The sequence below is a fragment of the Heptranchias perlo genome, chromosome 22 (genome assembly GCF_035084215.1).
Source record: "Heptranchias perlo isolate sHepPer1 chromosome 22, sHepPer1.hap1, whole genome shotgun sequence".
In the NCBI taxonomy this organism is placed as follows: domain Eukaryota; kingdom Metazoa; phylum Chordata; class Chondrichthyes; order Hexanchiformes; family Hexanchidae; genus Heptranchias; species Heptranchias perlo.
This window is the reverse complement of record NC_090346.1, coordinates 19490523-19508171: the sequence shown is the minus strand read 5'-3', so window position 1 is coordinate 19508171 and position 17649 is coordinate 19490523. Positions and strand designations below refer to the sequence as shown.

At 44.1% G+C, this 17649-nt stretch overlaps 1 protein-coding gene across 1 annotated transcript in view; it reads right to left on the bottom strand.

The window, feature by feature from the left end:
• The window catches only part of c22h16orf89 (chromosome 22 C16orf89 homolog), an 85587-nt gene that overhangs the window by 29584 nt on the left and 38354 nt on the right, over positions 1 to 17649 (bottom strand). The window contains exons 3-4 of the mRNA XM_068003112.1: positions 13382 to 13532; positions 2920 to 3037 (exon numbers count right to left, since the gene is read on the bottom strand). Of these exons, the coding sequence (XP_067859213.1) occupies positions 2920 to 3037; positions 13382 to 13532 (269 nt within the window). The remainder of the gene's footprint in view (positions 1 to 2919; positions 3038 to 13381; positions 13533 to 17649) is intronic.

Here is a 17649-nt window from a genome sequence, read left to right as displayed (position 1 = left end):
TCTTACCTCCACCTACTCACCTCGCCAGTACTCACCCTGCCACTAACACGCAACCCACTCCTCATACAATCTCATTGCTCCATCCCATACCCACCCTCTCGTGCATCTCCCTCACGGCCAGCCTCACTCAACCTGCCACCACCTGTGCTGCAGCCACAGGGCATGCATCACATATGTGCAGTAGGCAGCGTAAGGCAAACGTCTCGTCAGCATGAAGGGGGTGCACAAGGGTGTCTGAGGGTTTGTCATGGGTGTTACCCATATTGAATTTCAGAGCAACAAACAGCACACATTATATTGACACCACCACTGCCATGTCTCCGCGAATCCTGTCCGTTGTGTCCAATAATGCCCGCTCCTGGGTATCACTATGAGGACCCACCACTGATGCCACCCATCGTGTTACTGCAGAGTAGGTGCAGGTGTATTTGCAGGGCTCGTCCGCGCAGACGACTGAGAGACATCAGCGGTGTAGCCGGCTGCACCCTGGAAGGATGCGGAGGAGAAGGTGTGGAGGGCAGTGGTGACTTTGCCAGCGACAGGTAAGCAGTTGGTGCTGGGGCCAGCCAGGAGCAGCTCGGCATGAAAGAGGCTGCAGATCTCCACGACTACATGTCGAGTGAATCTGCGCCTCCCTGTGCACTGCTGCTCGGAGAGGTCCGGGGAGCTGCGCCTCGGTCTGTGGACCCTGTGGCGAGGGTAGTGCCCTCTGCGACGCGTCTCTCTCTGCGGTAGCCCTCCCTCCTGCTGTGCAGGTGGGCGTGCAACAACACCGTGTTGGGGGGATCCACGTCTCTGCGGCGGACGGCGTGGACTGCGAGGCTGCTGGTGCTGGTCATGCTCTTCACCCTCCGAGGGTCTCCACACACCACCCAACTGGCAGGTGTTGGTCTGAGGGGTTGTGCAGGGTAGGTGTGTGGTTCTTCGGACTGGGGCTGCGGTTTCGTGTCGGTCTGTCCTCTGGCTTGGCGGGGGGTGGTGGAGGGCAGGGGTTGCCCTATGTGACGCGTTGGCCTCCTGCGTGGGTGAGGGCTCTCCCCCGTGGAGCGCACCTTGGCACCTGCCACAGGCTGCTGGCTGCAACACGCCTGGTTGGAGGGAGACTGTTTCCCCCAGTGTGGGAAACTCACTGCCTTGAACCTAAAATCCCACACTTCCTCTTTCGACAGCTGCTTCAGCTCATTAACTGACCACAACGAGCAAGGTAAGTACTCTCAAGTGGAACCCCGCTGGCTTTAATTGCCTGCGGGATTCCCACCAGCGGGGCTTGCGCGCGCAGCCCCGCACGTCAGCGCGGTACCCGGAAGTGGCCGGGATTTCGTCGCGATCCGGTCACGTGACCGGAGATCGGGATTTTCGGGGCCACCCCGCTGGGAACCCGCCGGAAACACGATCCTAAAATCGAGCCCTATAATGTAGAGAACAGTTTTACCCCAAGGTGAAAATTGATCATTGGGGATTTAATCATAGCTCATTTCTACCAATTAATATAAATAGCAAGTGGCAACAAGTTAATTTAAGGCCGTTACACAATGTTCATATAAATTAAGAGCTATAAAACAATGCTCATTTAATTAGGGTCTAAGTTGATTTTAGATTGAATGGCTTACCCGTCTGAATTCTTAATTTGTATGTGTGGGTAATGATAAGTACAAGAAAACTCCTTCCCCAAATGCCTTAAAAAATATAGTAACATTGCTGAAAAACTGGTGCCAAAAGTTCGCATTCCCCATAAATGGATATTTCAGTTAATATTTTTTATTATAATTGTTTTTTGGGCCAAATCTTGCTGGAGCGGGGCGTCTTGTGGTGTATGCCGTTAGTTAGACATTTTCCTGTACTCTTCAGCTCAACTTGTGGCATAACTTGCTGGAAGTGTGAGCTGACAATGACACGGTGAGGTCAACAGGGCATCTGGGACCTTAGTGAATGGTGGGATCAATAGTCTATCTCCTTAACTAATGTGGCCTAAGAATTGAGAAAGAAACAGAGGAATAACGGAAATGGAAATAGGGTGAAGTAGAGTCAAATCAGGTACAGAAAGAGAAGTAAAGTGAGGGAAAGAAAGATTGGATTAAGAGAGGGTGAAAAAGAGACAAAGGAAAAGTAAGAAAAAAAATGCAAACATTTTATATCTTAAAAATCTCTAAGAACAATTTACCACCTAAAGGAATGAGACTCCACAGTTTAAATTGTTCCCTTTCTGCGCAGAGAGGTTGTTTGGCATTGCATTAACAATTATCAAGTCATTAAAAGGGTACTTACGCTCTTAATCACCAGCCCTAACTTTCTGTGGTGAGTTTAATGGGCAATTAATGTACAAATCCAGTAAGTTCTTAAAAAAAATAATGAGGGCTAAGGGCGAGATGCCGTTTGTGCGAAGCAGCGTAAATCGTCCAGCAGGTTCTGGAGATTTGCAACTCCTATTGCTTAATCCCCTGAACTTGCTGGACGATTTGCGCATTAATAACGACGTGCATTAACACAGGTCCCACACAGGAGGTTGGCATCTAACGGTGTTGATATGCCAACCAACTGCTGGAAGGGGGCCAGATTCTCATTCTTTTGGTTCAGCCTCGGAATACATGATTTTTTCAGCCTATTTGCAGAAATGCCAGTGAATTGTACTGAACAGATACAGCCAAGTATATATGCAGTGAAAAGTACAAATCTAGCAGCCTCAATGTAGCAGACAAATGCAGGGTTCGGGGTAAATAAGTATTATTGGTAAAAATGTTGGCTCAGGGAATGCTGACATAGGTCTTTGGAAAGTACGATGGGAGTAGTACTTATGACCAATGCCCTACAATTGGAATGCAGAGATCACAGTTACAGTTTAAAGCGATATTACAATAACAGACAGTGGAGATAAAACTGTTTTTCAATAGTAGCTGTTAATCAGTAAATAATTTTGCTTACATGCTCAGCAATAATGAAATACAGCAGCTGGTGTGATAGGGAGTAATCTGGGCAATTTAAAGCCGTCATCAGTCTCCTACATATACCTGTTTCCAAGCAAGGGACTCCGTAATCCTTCCTTGATTTAAAAGAATGAACAAACATTTATAAAACTATTTTTAGTGGATTACAAAAACATTACCAGTTCATGTGAAATGATATAGTAAACTGATCACCTGTCGCTTTAAAAATATTTTGTTTCACATTTTAAACAGCTGCGGTCTTGCTCTAAGGCTTCCTTCACACTTTCTGTGGAGTCTATTGAGGCAGATGCAAGCGTGGTTTATGGGACGAGGACACATTTTGGGGTTTCTCTGGTGCTGAGGAAATGTGGCTCTGGGTGGGTGTCACTTCTTACTGGAGTTTCCACAGTTCGCTGAGTTCTAGAGGAAGTGATCAATTTGGAGGTATTGGAACAGATCTAGTTTATCTAAGTTGAACATGTTTCCTAGTTGCTAGAGACAAGGTGGTGCCGCTGAGAGGAACTGGCCAATCTTGATAACTCCTCATGTTAAGCTCCAAATCCCCATGCTTTAAAGCTCTGTTTTCTGCCACTTTTCACTGGGCAGCATGCTTTGTCTCTACAAAAATAATTTTGGCACAATTATGGGGTGCCTCCGGACCCTTTCTGATTAGTCACATTGATCAATTTAAATTCATATTCTGGTTCTCTCTAACACTATACATGCTTTATAAAAACACTCCAGCAATTAAAGTTACTGGGCAAAAATGTTTAGATTAGATATACTTTCTTAAAAAAGAATTTGATGGAGTCAGTGTGGTCACACTTTATAATTTTTATAAGTAATTTGGAGGACAGGATATTGCCCAGGTGTCTAAGTTTGCGATCACACTAAATTGCGTGCAACAATGCTAATCAATATGCAATAATCCAAAAAGGATCCGAACAGGTTAGATCAATGGGCAAAGAGGTGATAGCTGGAAGTGTAAAATCATGAGGTGAGGTAGAGGTGAAAACGGGGCATACATATTAAATGGCAGTGTGGTTGGGGTAACAAAGCAAGAAATATATCTAGTCATTTCAGATAATAGATCATTAAAACCAGAGCTCACAAGCAGTCAAGAAAATGTTGGCATGTATAACTAGAGGTGTGATTTATGTCAAAAAGTGGAAATATTGAATTTGTTCCTGACTTTGGGCGAGACTACATCTGAACCACTGTGTTCCGTTTGGTCTCTATATTGTATGAATTATGAGGAAAGATTGTCTACCCTGAGACTTCACTCTCTTGTGAGGAGGTGGTCAGGGATGATTTGATGGAGTTCTGTAAAAATTTTCAGGGGTATGGAGAATTTGGATCCAGGAAAATTCTATTGGGCAAAAGATCCGAAAACTGGAGGACAGAGTTTAAAATTAAGGGTGATACTTGGAAAATAATAATAGGATTTGGCAGAGTCAACATGGATTTATGAAAGGGAAATCATGTTTGACAAACCTATTGGAGTTCTTTGAGGATGTAACTAGTAGAATAGATAAGGGGGAACCAGTGGATGTGGTTTATTTGGATTTTCAGAAGGCTTTCGATAAGGTCCCACACAGGAGGTGAACAAAGTTAGAGCACATGGAATTGGGGGTAATATACTGGCATGGATTGAGAATTGGTTAACAGACAGAAAACAGAGAGTAGGTTTTTCAGGTTGGCAGACTGTGACTAGTGGGGTACCGCAGGGATCGATGCTTGGGCCCCAGCTATTCACAATCTATATCAACGATTTGGATGAGGGGACCAAATGTAATATGTCCAAGTTTGCTGATGACACAAAACCAGGTGGGAATGTGAGTTGTGAGGAGGATGCAAAGAGGCTTCAAGGGGATATAGACAGGCTAAGTGAGTGGGCAAGAACATGGCAGATGGAATATAATGTGGAAAAATTTGAAGTTATCCACTTTGGTAGGAAAAACAGAAATACAGAGTATTTTTTAAATGGTGAGAGATTGGGAAATGTTGATGTTCAAAGGAACCTGGGTGTCCTTGTACACGAGTCACCGAAAGCTAACATGCAGATGCAGCAAGCAATTAGGAAGACAAATGGTATGTTGGCCTTTATTACAAGAGGATTTGAGTACAGGAGTAAAGATGCCTTACTGCAATTATATAGGGCCTTGTTGAGACCGCACCTGGAGTATTGTGTCCAATTTTGGTCTCCAAAGAAAGGATATAATTGCCATAGAGGGAGCGCAACGAAGGTTCACCAGACTGATTCCTAGGATGGCGGGATTGTCGTATGAGGAGAGATTGAGCAGACTAGGCCTGTATTCACTAGAGTTTAGAAGAATGAGAGGTGATCTCATTGAAACATACAAAATTCTTACAGGGCTCGACAGGGTAGATGCAGGGAGGATGTTTCCCCTGGCTTGGGAGTTCTAGAACCAGGGGTCAGTGTCTCAGAATAAGGTGTAGGCCATTTAGGACTGAGATGAGAAGAAATTTCTTCACTCAGACGGTGGTGAATCTTTGGAATTCTCTATCCCACAGGGCTGTGGAGGCTCAGTCATTGAGTACATTCAAAACAGAGGTCAATAGATTTCTAGATATTAAAGGCATCATGGGATATGGGGATAGTGCAGGAAAATGGTGTTGAAGTAGAAGATCAGCCATGATCTTGTTGAATGACGGAGCAGGCTCGAGGGGCCGGATGGTCTACTCCTGCTCCTATTTCTTATGTTCTTATGTAAAGACCTTTTGGCAACATTCATTCAGTAGGAAGGTAATAGAAATGTGGAAGAGATTATCAGTGGGAGTGATGGAATCACTATACTACAATACTCCTGCAGGTTTTTAAAAAGGATTGGATGAAATCCTGTTAGTAAATAGGATTCAGGGTAATTGGTTCTAGAATCAGAGTATGAAACCTAATGGGAAGTTTGGAAGGGTAGGCGAGGTGGATTAATGATCCTCTCCTGCTCAAAACCTTACTATGTTAGTTTGTATTATTTCCTACCATTTTACTGTGCAATATTTAGAAGTAAGTTTACATTGCCTTATCTTCGTATTTATAGTCTTGACTCTCATTCCCACTAAACCAATAACTTCCCTTCCTAGCTGACAAAATAAATCCCCTCAGGTACTGCCCACCCCCCACCTTTCAAAACCATCATTAATCACACCCCTCCTCAAAAATCCCACCCTTGATCCCTCTTGCAAACTACCACCCCGTCTCCAATCTCCCCTTCCTCACCAAAGTCCTTGAACGTGTTATCGCCTCCCAATCTATGCTCATCTTTCCCACAACTCCATGTTTGAATCTCTCCAATGAAGTTTCTGGCCTTGTCACTGCCCTTGGCCCCTTCCTCTTCCTCATTTCAGCCATGATCTTATTGAATGGCAGAGCAGGCTCGAGGGGCCGATTGGCCTACTCCTGCTCCTATTTCTTATGTTCTTTCTTATTTACATGTTTCCCCTTGGTGACATTATCCATCGAAATGGGGTTAGCTACCATATGTACACTAATGACACCCAGTTACATTTCTCTCAACCCCCTTATTACTTCTGTGTTTTTGGACTACTTGTAAAATAATGATTACTCTTGGAAGAGCCAGAATTTTCTCCAGTTAAACAATGGAAGACTGAAGCCATCCTCTTTAACCGCCAACATAAACTCCGCACCCTCGCCATTGTCAGGTTTTAGCAGTGGCTCAGTGGTAGCACTCTCGCCTCTGAGACAGAAGTTGCGTAGAATCATACAATCATTATAGCACAGAAGGAGGCCATTCAGTCCATCAAGCCCGTGCCGGCTCTTTGTAAGAGGAATCCAGTTAGTCACTTACCCCGCAATTTCCCCATAGCCCTGCAAATTTTTTTCCTTTTAAGTATTTATCCAATTCCTTTTTGAAAGCCACAATTGAATCTGCTTCCACCACCCTTTCAGGTAGCGCATTCCAGATCATAACTACGCTGTGTAAAAAAGTTTTTCCTCATGTCGCCTTTGGTTCTTTTGCCAATCAACTTAAATCTGTGCCCTCTGGTTCTTGACCCTTCCACCAATGGGAACAATTTCTCTTTATTTACTTTATCTAAACCGTCATGATTTTGAACACCTCTATCAAATCTCCTCTCAACCTTCTCTGCTCTAAGGAGAGCAACCCCAGCTTCTCCAGTCTATCCACATAACTGAAGTCCCTCATCCCTGGAGCCATTCTGGTGAATCTCTTCTGCACCCACTCTAAGGCTTTCACATCCTTCCTAAAGTGCGGTGCCCAGAATTGGACACAATACTCCAGCTGTGGCCAAACCAGTGTTTTATAAAGGTTCAACATAACATCCTTGCTTTTGTACTCTATGCTTCTATTTATAAAGCCCAGGATCCCGTATGCTTTTTTAACCTTTCTCAACCTGTCCTGCCACCTTCAAAGATTTGTGCACATATACCCCCAGGTCTCTCTGTTCCTGCACCCCCTTTAGAATTGTACCATTTAGTTTATATTGCCTCTCCTCATTCTTCTTGCTAAAATGTATCACTTCGCACTTCTCTGCGTTAAATTTAATCTGCCCTCTGTGTCCGACCATTCCACCAACCTGTCTGTATCTTCTTGAAGTCTATCACTATCCTCCTCACTGTTTACTACACTTCCAAGTTTTGTGTCATCTGCAAATTTTGAAATTGTGCCCTGTACACCCAAGTCCAAGTCATTAACATAAATTTAAAAAAGCAGTGGTCCTATTACCAACCCCTGGGGAACACCACTGTATACCTTCCTCCGGTCCGGAAAACAAACGTTCGCCACTACTCACTGTTTCCTGTCACTTAACTAATTTCTTATCCATGCTGCCACTGCCCCTTTTATTCCATGGGCATCAATTTTGCTGACAAGCCTACTATCTGGTACTTTTGAAAATCCATATACACATCAATTGCGTTGCCCTCAGCAACCCTCTCTGTTACCTCATCAAAAATCTCAATAAAGTTAGTTAAACATGATTGATTTGCCTTTAACAAATCCATGCTGGCTTTCCTTTATTAATCTACACTTGTCCAAGTGACTATTAAATTTGTCCTGGATTATTGTTTCTAAAAGCTGCCCCACCACCGAGGTTAAACTGACCGGCCTGTAGTTGCCAGGTTTATCCTTACACCCTTTTTTGAACAAGGGTGTAACATTTGCAATTCTCCAGTCCTCTGGCACCACTCCCATATCGAAGGAGGATTGGAAGATTATGGCCAGCACCTCTGCAATTTCCACCCTTACTTCCCTCAGCAACCGAGGATGCATCCCATCCAGACCAGGTGACTTATCTACTTTAAGTACAGCTAGCCTTTCTAGTACCTCCTCTTTATTAATTTTTAGCCCATCCAGTATCTCAACTACCTCCTCTTTTACTGTGACTTTGGCAGCATCTACTTCCTTGGTAAAGACAAATGCAAACTCATTTAGTATCTCAGTCATGCCCTCTGCCTCCATGCGTAGATCTCCATTTTGGTCCCTAATCGGTCCCACCCCTCCTCTTACTACCTGTTTACTATTTATATGCCTATAGAAGACTTTTGGATTCCCTTTTATGTTTGCCGCCAGTCTATTCTCATATTCACTCTTTGCCCCTCTTACTTCCTTTTTCACTTCTCCTCTGTATTTTCTCTTCATCCCTAAATGTTCCCCCACTGACACTTGCTCCAATGGACCCACCTCACTCCCCAGAACCAGATCCAGCAATCCCTCCTTCCTCGTTGGGCCGGAAACATACTGATCAAGAAAGTTCTCCTGAGCACTCTTCAGAAATTCCTCCCCCTCTTTGCCCTTTACACTATTACTATCCCAGTCTATATTAGGATAGTTGAAGTCCCCCATTGTGGGTTCATGAGACTTGAGCACAAAAATCTAGGCTGACACTTCAGTCCAGTACTAAGGGAGTGCTGCACTGTTGAAGGTGCCATCTTTCAGATGAGATGTTAAACCATCTGTCCTCTCAAGTGGATGTAAAAGGCACTATTTTGAAGCAGAGCAGGGGTGTTCTCCCCAGTGATCTGGCCAATATTTATCCCTCAACCAACATTAAGAAAAACAGATTATCTGGTCATTGTCACATTGCTGTTTGTGGGACCTTGCTGTGCGCAAATTGGCTGCCGCGTTTCCTACATTGCAACAGTGACTACACTTCAAAAGTACATTATTGGCTGTAAAGCGCTTTGGGGTGTCCTGAGGTCATGAAAGGCACTATACAAATGCAAGTCTTTCTTGTTTCTTTCACTGATATCCATCCCCCTCCCTGGCTAACATCTCTGGCTGAACCAGACTGTTTGCAATCTCACCATTCTATTTGACCCCGAGCTGAGCTTGCAACCCCATATACTCTCCATCACAAAGACGGCCTACTTCCACCTCTGTAACATCACCCTCCTCAGACCCTGCCTCAGCCCATCTACTGACAAAACCTTCAACCATAACTTTATCACTTCCAGACTGGACTATTCCAATGCTTTATTGGTTGGCTCCTGTTTCCCACCATCTGTAAACTTCAGCTGATCCAAACCTCTGCTGCCCGTATCCTATCCCAAACCAAGCCATCAACCCTATCCTTACTGACCCACATTGGCTCCTGGTCCTACAATGCCTCAAATTTATCCTTGTGCTGAAGGGATTCACAAAATTTCACATGTTCCCCCCACCCCGAAGATTTATTGGAGTTATTAAAGAAACCCTGGTGTGACTGTTTTAAAAAATCCAAGGTCTCTCAAAATGGCTGCAGTCAGACACATGGCCGAGGACCGGCAGATTTGAAATTGCATTCTCAACAACTCGGCAGGCTTCGTGTTTCAGACAGATTTCTTTAAACAATGCAGCTGCATTCTAGCCCTGAGGCAAGCTATCAACATGGCCGGCCAACACATCAAAATTCGAGCAGGAAGTGATCGCAGGACAAAAGGTGAACCATCAAGGTACATTCGGAACAATGGTAAAGCAGTTAGCAAACAGATCGATACAGGAAATGGCCATTAATGTAAATGGGCCAGAGATGGGGTCCTTTGTCTTACGTTTCGTGCTTAAATCAAACAATGAAACAAGCTGATGAGGTATGAAAAAAACCTGTTACCAAGAGGGTATAACTGGGGCTGCCCAGTATCTCTCTCTCTTTTCTCTTCGCCTCCTGGCTCGGGGTCCTGCTGTCTGCTAGCAACTAAGAAGGAAGCCATCCAGTAAACCTCGCAACCACATGTCGACGGCAGCAGCAGGGCATCAGAGGCCAGGCCTTTTCATCTGTTTTCACCGGTGAGCATTAATTTTCTGGCTGCCACAAGACAACCTAGCATAAGTGTAAGGGTGGGGGTTAAAGGGGATATTGCTAAACTTGTGATTTTAGAATTTTCCCTCGATGTGTCCGTTTCTTCCAACCTGTTAAGCGTAAGACTGTATTACATCCATAGCGATTTCTTTTTATCTTCTGTATAATACTGTTTACTTTGTAGTTTTAGTTTTCTTATTAATAAACATTGGTTTTCCTTGTACCAATCCACTGGTCTGTTTGTCTGTCTTTGTTACCACTCGATAAGTCCTCAGCTCAGAATCAGGAAGGGGTAAGCGATTCGCAACCGCACTGCGGGCAGGGCAGCTCAGGAAAACATAACTGGCTGACCTATTATAAGCCCGAGAAACAGTAAAAAAGAAACCCCTTACAGTGCTTAAATCCCTTCAGGGCCTCGCCCCTCCTGATCTCTGTCACCTCCTCCATCCTTACAAGCTCCCCACCATCAGGGGCTGTGCTTTCAGCCACCTAGGACCCACGTTCTGGAAGTCCCTCCCTAAACACCACCAACTCCTTCTCTGCCTTCAAGACACTCCTAAGATCTCGTCCTTCGGCTCAACATCTCTGTGAAATATCTTGAGATGTCTTCCACATTAACGGTGTTATATAAACGTAAGCTGTTGTCACACAAAAACAAATGTATTTCTACATCATTTGCGACCAAGCAACAATTGTGCATTACAGAAATCGACAAATGGAAAGGAAAACTTCAAGTTATTTTTAGGCACTTCCCCAGACTACTAGTCCCCATAATGCATTGGCGATGTACCACAATGAAATTCCCCTCACCCCCCCCCAAAAAAAACCTGTGCCGAAGATGACAGCAGGATCCATCGCAATTGGTTATTGCTCCTGACCCTAGGATATGTGATGAGGTCATGGGTATATCCTTAGGGCAGGCAAAAGTTCTGTCCAACACCAGATCCATTCTCAAAAGCCTCCCCTGAAAATTCTGGACATCCTGTCCAAACTCTTTGTTCCAAAAAGTGTTAGCTTCTGATTGACTGAGATTGTAGACAATCTAAACCCAGAAAAACAATAAATTAAGAATGATGCATGGGAAGAGCAGAATTGTAAAAAACTAAGTAAAGTTTTTGTGTTGTGTACCTCTTCCACAAGCAAAACTAAAGTTAGTTATTCTATGGATAAGAAGAACTCCAAGCTTAGCATCTTATTTGACAGAAATAGTGGGAAGAAAATGCAAAGCTCACATAATTCTGTTAAAAATACATCTCTAAGCATGAAATTGCAACTAACGTAGATGCTGAACCTCAGAGGCCATCATTGAGAAGGAGGATGATAGAGGTGCAGCAGCAACTTTGTGAGGTAATGGAAAAAGTGTCACACACACTCTCCTCAATAGCGGAGGGGATGGAGGAGTCCAACTCCATCGTTAATGGATTGGAGGCGCAGGTAAGTGCGAGAATGTCTGCGATGGAAAGAATGGTGGCCTCCATTGAGCTTCAAGTATGGCTCTCAAATGAGTCCATGCAGGCCGTGCGGACTCTGGATGCCAACATGCCTGCCACCTTAAACAGGCAGATACTTTAGCCATGGGCTTATAACGTCACAAACCTGCTCACCAACCTGCTGGCCAGCAGGGTGTTGGGAGTGATATTGCGCTAGCCTTGGAGAGAGATTATGGTGAAAGGGGATGTGGAAGTGGGGACTCCACTCAAACTGCTCCCACTTCTCACCTGTTGCCCCCTCCTCAACCAGTACCTGCAATGCTGCCTCCTCTCCCGATAGCAGAGTCTGCCCCTGCACAGGTGCAGGTGGAGCGGTCTTTGGCGGGGCCCTTGCGGGCTCCAAAACCCAGAGGTCATAGATCGAGAGAATCTCAGCGGTCAGGGCAGCGACCTGAGCTGAAGCCACAGGGGATGCACCACGTAGAAGCAGTAGGTAAAGAGAAAGGTTAAGTAATTGTAATTCACCAAGGGTATGCACAAGGGTGTTTGATGAGCTGCCATTTTGTTAATTTATATATTTTTTTGTTATGGCATGTTAAATTTAATCATTATCAACACCACTGCCACATCTAGGCCATTATTGGGTCCCTTTTTGAATTCGCCTTTTCATGTGTTTTATCATGAATTTCAAGACATGATGCCACCCATTGGGCACATGTCTAATGAGTCCATGTGTGGACTGTTCTGTGCAAAGCTGGGGGGGGGGGGCGAGATTAGCAGAGGTGGTTGTTCCAGGCGGCCTGAGTATTTCAAAGTCTTCAATTTGCACATCTCATTACGAAAGCCTATTAGGGACGAGGGCATCGCTGGCATCACAGGCAGCAATGTGTGCGGCTGCTCTGGCGATGGGTTCCCCATCTTAATTTTCCTCCTCTTCAGATGTACTGTTGAATAGATCCATTGCATCTCCCCCCTCCTGATCTTGTCAGTTTGAGGGGCTCCAAAATGTAGCTAAATTTGTCTGAACGCAAGAATTCTGAGTCTCAACAAAGTAATCTCAGTCTAAACACAAAGAACACCCAATCAAACATTTACCTGAGAGAACTGAGTGCCCAGCTCCAATACCTCACCTTTTATTGAGATGTGTCAATCACAGGTTTAAAGGGCCAAATGAGCTTCGGCTGCAACTCGCCTCCGTTTTAGTGGAGTGTTGCAGAAGCCACGGGAAACACGTTCAGGAATAGTTAAATCCATTTCTGTTGCAGAATCCACAAGAACTTAAGAACCTGATGTGTTTCAACTACCTGAATTGGCCCTTTAAATATCGGCTTGCCGGCTTTAAGTGGGGACGGGGCTTCCAGGTTTCTGTTTTGCGGACACATCTTAACGTGCCTGGGTTAAACCCAGAGCTAGGATGCGATCCCACTCCAAAAAGCTGCTACTTTAACCTTACACCCACCCCCATTCTTGGGGGTTAAAATATAATCTTGGACCCTGATGGCAGAATCCATTGATAAAATAATATGTTATTTACACATTTTGTAGCCAATAGAAAATTACAATTTGTGTTCATTAAAAAGAAATATTAACTTAATGTTAGAAGATTAAAGTTTTACAAAGTATTTCATTGTAGAGAATTATTTTAGTGGAACAGTAACATTCATTTTGCCTACTGTAGAAAGCATACATCAATTGTCACTAATATCCATTGTTGTATAATATCAACCATTTATAGAATTTGAAGGCAAGACATACCAAGTACCCAACAGCTGAGTGATACACTTGTCACTGATATCCTCTCCAAAACATTCTGTAGCCCTCAGTTCAGGATAAACCAATTTGGTGTCTGTTTGTGTCCAACCAGGAGTGAGAGTCCAGAAATTAGTGTGTAGTATTTGTTCAAAGGCTATGTAAAGAAATAAAATACCTCAATGTTAAAGCAGCACTATTAGCAAAATGATAAATAAAAGTGTGATTAAAAAGCCTCAACATTTTGTGATAAAATCTCACATTATTTATATCTAATAATGCCATTCATTAGAAATGTTTTATTAACAACAAGGCTAGATGACTTGATCCAAATACGATTAACTCTTAGCATACATTGGATCAGTTGCCTCATTCGGATTGACTCATTCAATAGAACTTGTTCCCATTTTAATGCATTAACTTGCTCATTCTTACATTTATGCCATTTGGTTTGTTGTGGGGAGGGGGAAGTGTGTGGAGCAGTGGATGTGGCTAGTGGTCCAGTTGGTAGGACATGCCACTTGAACTCACGCACCTTGACCACTCGTGTCAAAGCATTGAACTGCATCCACGTTCATGGTGTTATGCTCCTGGCATTGACCTCGTCCCCTACTGTCTCCCACTGCCTCGGCAGCATATGTCTGGAGGGCCTCTTGCCCCCCTGCGGATATAGGATGCCCCTCCTTCTGTTAACTAATTTAACCCCCAATTTTTTTTTTTATTCGTTCACGGGATGTGGGCGTCGCTGGCAAGGCCGGCATTTATTGCCCATCCCTAATTGCCCTCGAGAAGGTGGTGGTGAGCCGCCTTCTTGAACCGCTGCAGTCCGTGTGGTGACGGTTCTCCCACAGTGCTGTTCGGAAGGGAGTTCCTCTGGGAGTGTGGGTATAAGGAAAACATCTTCTGCTATTCTCAACATGTCTAGAGGCCACACTTGATGAGCCTGGGATGGGATAATTGCCCCTCATTGCATCAGTTTGAAATAGACTGTGAGCTGCGACATACCACAAAGTGGCGCCTGGCTTTAATACACGTCTTGTAGCTTTTTAAAAAAACCTTTGGCAAATTAACTGTTTCAAAACACCACACTTAAACATACTCATTTCCACATGCTTTCCATGGGATGCAATGTCCTCATGGTGCACCCTGTGATTGGGTGTCAGTCGTGGTTCAGTGGTAGTACTCTCGCCTCTGAGTCAGAAGTTTGTGGTTTCACGTCTCACTCCAGAGACTTCAGCACAAAATCTAGGCTGACACTTCAGTACTGAGGGAGTGATACACTTTCAGGTGAGACGTTAAACCAAGGCCCCATCTCTCTCAGGTTGACATAAATCATCCCATGGCACTATTTCAAAGAAGAACAGGGCAGTTCTCCCCGGTGACCAGGCGAATATTTATCCCTCAACCAACATTGCTAAAAAAGATTATATGGTCAGCATCTCATTGCTGTTTGTGGCATCTTGTGTGCAAATTGAGCGTCTTTCCTACAATACAACAGTGACTACACTTCAGAAGTGCTTAACGCTTTAGGCATGGACCCGAGGTCATGAAAGGCACTATGTAAATACAAGTCTTTCTTTTTATTTTTTGGGGAAAACTAAAGCAGCAAACAGCAGACCGAATTTGGACAACTTGGATACCAGTTACAGTGGAATTGGAGCAGTTTACAAGCATGGTAAACCAGTGTTTCAGGTGCCTGAATCGATCCGGGTACATTCTGCAATACAGCTTGGTGAGGGTTTCTAAGATTGTTGTAATGTGCAATATACTGCACAACTCCTCTTTGTAAGGTGAAATCACAATAAAGACTCTAAAGCAGGAAAGCTCCCAGGTCCACGAGGACAAGCTTGAGAAGCAGGAGCAGCCCGAAGAGAACTTGTCAGCTGAGAGAGAGATCTTCTCTTAACTTGGAAATGTGCCTAGTTCATCTTCCCCCACTGTGCTTTCTTTCTCTTTTCAACATAACTCACAAATCTTTCCTTAATGCCACCTGGTTAATCTTAATTCCAAATCTTGGCAATAATACGCTACATTAACAACTGTCATTTGGATAGCCATACATTGTGTGAGTGCCTCCTTGTACCTTTTAGACGTACATTAACATAAAATGGCTGATATAATATGCATTATGGGAAATTGGAGCTAGCTTAAGTTAGACATACAGACAAACACTCCAATGCAGACAGGTTGCCAAGGCAACACTGATAAGGCATTTTTTGGAGCCAGCTAGATGGAACAGAATGAAATAAGGAGGAAGAATAGGGCTTTGTCTGTTATTAACCACAATATAAGTTTAAGACAGTGAGTAATAGAATAGATCAGATGTGATGTTTATACCTATGATTGTGAAACTATGAGAAATAACATAATTAACAATAAGCAAGTTAGTTTAGGAATAATGAGAAAATTACTGAAGAAAAGCAACTGAATGCTGCTAAGCACCAAGGAATGTGTCCTTGTAAAGCTCAGATAAGAAAGGGGCTCAGTTGCAGCTGTGGTTTCACACTATAACTAAGCATGAAGTCAGGGGTCAGTCAGGTGACATGGATTGTTCACTAAAGAGTTTCCTGATGTAAGGGGACAACTTGAACTTGAGACACCAACATTCTGTCCAGTGGGCTGACTGATATAAGTTACCATGGACGCAGAGACTTGAGTATTTACTATGATTGATGTATCAGTAGAAGATACGGTGGAGACGGAAAATCTGCTAATCTTATATTTATTAATAAAGTATTAAATTTGCTGACACCACACTTTCAAACCTATTAATTAGTAAGACAAGGCATCAGCTACGATCTTACACTACTGCTTGTAACAAATGTTTCCCCTTGGTGACCACATTCTCAAACCTAACTTTTTGCTTCTTCTAGTTGGCAGGCATATGAGGTTGCTGTGCATCAATAGGAGAATCTTGCATGGGGGTGCCCCTCCCCTCTCAGCAATTGAGATGGACCTGCTGCAAGTTACATGAATTTTCCAGTTGCATGAGCAACTTAGCCATGTGTGCTCTGTGTCACCTGTGGAGGTATTGGAGAGCCATTGGAAGGGTCCCAATATACTGCGGCCCTAAGGTGCAGCACCATCATCCATGTCCATGCCACTGCTACTGGGCATTGCCTCATCATGACCACTCATCTGCATGACAGAAGACCTAATAGTCTGAAAGAGATCAGTGAAGCCCTTTCTCAGGGTTATAATGATCAGCAATCTTATTAAGGCTGGAAGAGATAGCCCATTCCAATCTAGTGCCCCAGGATTTTATAGCTGCTTCAGGAGCATCCATCGGAAATGCCCTACTCCCCTTGGGGCCATTGACATGGGGAACTCAGCTACAGATGTCCTTGGAGCTAACACTCTCTCCAAAGCAGCTAATGAACTACCCCCATCTTGTAGTATGTCATTCAGCACATCCTCCAATGCCTGCAACAATGCTAGATTCCCTGAAAGCAGGCTCATCAGCTGAGGCACGCCACAAGCTAGCTCTCCAGACAACAAGGATATCCTACTCTTATACCACAACTAGCTCCTCTTGATCACTTATGCTGCATGACTCACCCAGCGTACTCCTCACTGGAACATTATCTAGGAGGATTTAGAAAAGATGTATTGGAGCTGGTGTTCAGGAGGGAGGGACGGGGAGTGAGGGCATGTGCTGTGAATTGCTGGCATGGGTGAAGATATGGGGCATGACATATCTAAAGAAAGGTGAAGACGACATGTTACAATGGTGTCCTATGAACAGCCTTTCAGTAGAAGGGGTGACATGGTAAAGGGCCTCAATATATATTTTGCTGACAGATAGTGAAGGAGAAAATAGGATGAGAAGGAAAAACAGAAGTTGGTAATAAACCCCAAGCAGTTGGCTGCTCTCTTATAGTTAAGTAGCAAAAAACATAGCAATTTGGTAACCAGATTTGTTTGGAACATTGGCCAATACAGGCTGAGGAGCTGAGAGGTGAAAAACTAATGTGCAATGGTGCCACCACTGGTGTAATTATTTTTTTTTACTCGTTCATGGGATGTGGGCATCGCTGGCGAGGCCAGCATTTATTGTCCATTCCTAATTGCCCTTGAGAAGGTGGTGGTGAGCCGCCTTCTTGAACTGCTGCAGTCCATGTGGTGAAGGTTCTCCCATAGTGCTGTTAGGTAGGGAGTTCCAGGATTTTGACCCAGCGACGATGAAGGAACAGTGATATATTTACAAGTCTGGATGGTGTGTGACTTGGAGGGGAACGTGCAGATGGTGTTGTTCCCGTGTGCCTGCTGCCCTT